This window comes from Plectropomus leopardus, unplaced genomic scaffold (assembly GCF_008729295.1).
Source record: "Plectropomus leopardus isolate mb unplaced genomic scaffold, YSFRI_Pleo_2.0 unplaced_scaffold4368, whole genome shotgun sequence".
Lineage (NCBI taxonomy): Eukaryota > Metazoa > Chordata > Actinopteri > Perciformes > Serranidae > Plectropomus > Plectropomus leopardus.
The window spans coordinates 1-4362 of NW_024647874.1; the positions used below are offsets into that span (position 1 = coordinate 1).

At 38.1% G+C, this 4362-nt stretch overlaps 1 protein-coding gene across 1 annotated transcript; it reads left to right on the plus strand.

Annotated features, from left to right (window-relative positions):
- The first annotated feature begins 39 nt into the window (after positions 1–39).
- On the plus strand, positions 40–1187 carry LOC121939231 (E3 ubiquitin-protein ligase RFWD3-like). The gene is made up of 2 exons (XM_042482308.1): positions 40–249; positions 910–1187. The coding sequence occupies exons 1-2, from the start codon at positions 67–69 to the stop codon at positions 1051–1053; spliced, it is 327 nt and encodes a 108-aa protein (XP_042338242.1). The 5' UTR covers positions 40–66; the 3' UTR covers positions 1054–1187.
- The last annotated feature ends 3175 nt before the right edge of the window (positions 1188–4362 follow it).

Here is a 4362-nt window from a genome sequence, read left to right on the forward strand (position 1 = left end):
CCCTGAACCGTGAAGTGTCCCGTGTCTCCTGCAGGACGCTCCAACCCGTCTCTGCGCTGCGTCCTTATGGCGTTGAACAGGACGCCTCAGCAGGACTCCAGTCAGCTGCCCAGCTGCTCGTGCTCTCCGGTGCAGACGTTCAGCGCCGGCTCCTCCTGCAAGCTGCTCACCAAGAACGCCGTCTTCAGGAGGCCCGACGGAGGCGGGACGCTGGTCTGCGCCGGGGACGAGTCCTCCAACTCCACCATGGTCAGTCCTGTGTGTGTGTGTGTGTGTGTGTGTGTGTGTGTGTATGCGGTTTAGTCGCATTAGTTCCCTGACGAAACTCAAACCAAAGAACTGGAGACTCTCTGATTTTTTTTTTTTTCATGTCATAAAAAAACAGTTTTCAGATTTTTTGGAAAGATGTTTAACCCTTTGAAAAAAAAATTAAAAAAATGAAAACGTGGAGAAAAGCAATGACCAGCGAACAAGAAATGGGAGAAAAGGCAATGACCAGCGAACAAGAAATGAGTTAAAAAAGAACAAATTAGTTATTTATTTATTTTACTTTTATTTTACTTTTTTTACCGTCCCTTTTTTAAACAGCATTTAACTTTCTTAACTTTTAGTTTTCTTCTCATTTATTTTGTCATTTTAAAGTTACCTAACTCATCTCCTCCTCCTCTTCCTCTTCTTCCTCCTCGTCTTCCTCCTCCTCATCCTCCTCCTCCTCCTCGTCCTTGTCCTCCTTATCCTCGTCCTCTTCCTTGTCCTTCTTGTCTTCTTCTTCCTCCTCCTCCTCCTCTTCCTCCTCCTCCTCCTCTTCCTCCTCCTCGTCCTCCTCCTCCTCCTCGTCCTCCTCGTCCTCCTCCTCCCCCTCGTCCTCCTCCTCCTCCTCCTCCTCGTCCTCCTCCTCGTCCTCCTCAGGTGTGGGACGCAGGCAGCGGCTCTCTGCTCCAGAAGCTTCCGGCGGACCTCCCTGTGCTGGACATCAGCCCGTTCTCGGTGAACGGCGAGCACTTCCTGGCGTCGCTCACTGAGAAGATGCTGAAGCTGTACAGGTGGGAGTGAACGAGCAGGAAACACGGCGCGGAGCGCGCGGCGAGGGCGAGGAGCGCGCGGCGAGGGTGCAGTCTGAGCGAAATTCTGCAAAACCAAATGCTGCTCAACTTTTATCCGTTTAGACGCAAAAAAAACAAAACATTGGTTACTCGAGATCGACGCGAGGAAACATTTTACCGGTTTTTTTTCCAAACCAAACATCCACATCGCTGCTCGTCTGACCTTTGACCCGCACAGAAGGCTGAACGAAGAGTCAGGCGTGTGATAACTGAGGAAAGTGAGAAATACAACGAACGAAGATTGTGTTTACGCGAAGGTCCGATTGTAAAATCCCGTCGCGTTCAGGTCGTCTGAGCTGAGACTTTAGCGGAGGATAACGGCGCCAGTCGTGCTCTTAAAGGACCAAAGTACCACGGTGCTGTAGCTCTTCAACTACAAATCATGCAAACTTTACATTTTATCAACATTTTCAGGCTGTTCACATTTTTTTCTGTATTTATTATTTTTTTTTACATTTTTGTTGAAACTGAAACGAATCAGTTTGATTTTTTTCAAAAACACGGGAAGAAGGCAGAGAGCAACATGAAAAGAAATGAGTGAAAATTACAAGGAAATTAGTCAAAAATGACAAAAATTAACCAAAATTAGCAAAAAAAATAGTTTAAACAAACAAGGAAATTACCTGGAAAAAGTGTTTTAAAAATATATAAAATTATAACAAAAATTAGCAAAAAAAATAGTTTAAACAAACAAGGAAATTACTTGGAAAAAGTGTTTTAAAAATATATAAAATTATAACAAATTACAATAACTGTCACATAATTTAAATATGCAATTTTGATTATTATATAGTTTCCCATTGCTTTTTCCTTCTCCCCTACATATTTTCCCTCTTTTTAATTTGTTTTTTTTTTTCAAAATCTACAATTTCTTGCAATTTCTGGAATATTTCTTTTTGAAAAAATGAAAAAACTGATTTTTCAAGTTGAAAAACTGTGAAATGCACCTAAAAAAAGCAGCACAAGAAAAGTGATGTCACTCCAGATTTCAAAGGGTTAATATGAAAATCAGTTAGCAGAGTCCGGGTCGTCACTTTCAATATCAATTAACGACGGCTGCAATTAACCATTAGTTTCGTTTTCCTGCGAATTATTTTCGCAGGAAAACGAAAAAAAAACCAACGTAAATTTAATTATTATTTGACCTTTAAAATGTTAGAAAATGGTGAGAAATCCGGTTTCTCAGAGTCCGTGGTGATGTCTTCAAATGTCCTCTCTTCTCTAAAACTCTAAAATATTCTGTGTGATATGATTTAAAAACCAAAAAGCATCAAATCTCCACATTTAAGAGACTAAAAACACATTTTTCTGTTGCCATTTTTGTGTGAAAATTACTCTAAACTTGACATTTTCAAGCTGCAACATCTTCACAATAAAGGAAATATAATTACATTTTAAGTAACATAACGCTCAGATATAAAGTAAATATTTGTTAACCCTTTTAAACCTGAACTGATGTCAATTTTCTTGTGCTGCATTCAAAACTATTTAAACCTTTGAACCTTGTTTTTCCCAAAAACATGCAGAAAAAGGCAATGAGCAACTTGGCAAGAAATGATTTAATTTAGAAAATCACTTTAAAATTTGTCCACAGAGCTGTGTTTGTGATCATCATAGTTATTACAAATATTTTTGCTGAATTATTATATTTTTAAAGTAGATTTGTTTAGGTCATTTTCTTGTTTTTTTCTTTTTCTTAACTTCTTTTTTCCCCCATTTTTGTTTTTTGTGTTCAGTACTTACTTGAAATTTTTACTAATTGCAAATTTCTGGCTCATTTCTTCTGCAGTTGCTCATTAACTTCTTCCTGTGTTTTTTAAAAATAAATCAAGTCAATTTTCAAAGTTTCAGAGGTTTACGATTAAAAATGACATTCACTGAAAGTTTTCAAGGTAATTGATTTCCCAGATTTTAAAGGAAAATCAACATGTCAGATTTCACTCTGCAGCGTCTGTTTGGGCTCTCATTAATTTGGTAATTTTCAGGAGGCGACATACAGAACGGCTGCAGCACGTTTGCTTTAGAGGACGAGTGAATTCTAGTAAAAGAGACGAATCGTGCAAAACCACGGGCATTATTCTCTTAACCCTTTGACACCCGAGCAGCTAAACAAGAAATGGCCCAAAAAATAGCAAGAAATAAGTTAAGAATTGTAAGAAATTTACTTGAAAAAAAATTCTAAAAAAACAAAACAAAATAAAATCAGCTAATTTCAGATCATTTTTCGTTACTTTTTTTGACATTTCTTGCCAAGTTGTTTTTGAAAGAGATCAAACCAGTTTTTTCTGTTTTTTAGAAGTTAAAATGCTTGTTAAAGGCGTCTGAACGCGGCACAAGAAAGCTGGTGTCCATTGAGGTGTTAAAGGGTTAAAGAGTGACAGATTAAAGGACCATTACGGCTGGTTTTAGTGCAGCTGGTGCGTGTCGCAGTTCGATCTCCCTTCTTCTCTGCAGCCGGTTCATCAGACTTAAATCACTGCGATCGATGAAGGATTTTATCGACCAGGACGCTTAACAACTTATTATTTTATTTTTATTTTCACAATGTTCACATTTGCCCCAAAGTCTTTTTTTTGCAGCAACGTAACTGAAATTTGGCAACCCGAACACAAAATCTTAAGAAAATGAACTCGTGACTTTGACACACAGAGAAAATAAACTCAGCGGCCACTTTAAGCAGATTTTACACACTGAAATGTTAAAGAGCTGACGCCTCGATTCAGAAAATGCTCAGCAGAAATGTTAAATGTTCATGATTTGTCGTTAAAAAAATTTCGGGTCCGTAAGGAGCCTCACGCCGGCTCAAGGTGTCGGACGACAGAAGGTGCCTCCGAGTTCCCTCCGTGTTTTTGCCTCCTCATTTTCAACATTGTATTTGATTTGATTTTATTTTATCTTCAGCGTCGTCTGATTCTTCTTTCCTTCCTCCCTGAACACAAACATTAAGTGCCAAAAGACTCTGCTCTTGTTGTAAATTTTACTTCCCTTTTCTTTGTAAAGGAAGTTGTATATATGTATATTTGCTACCAGCTGTTTGTGTACGACTTCAAAGTTAATAAAAATTGCGTTATTTTTAATTAAATGTCATCAGTGTGGACTGTTTGATGTAATTACATTACATTACACCAATACCTGAAGAGGTTAACCCTTTGAAACACTTTGAACAAAACTGGTTCAGTTTCTTTTAAAAATACGTAAAAAGGGTAATGATCAAATTAGTGAGAAATTACACAAATATTAGTTAAAAGTTAGCCAAAAA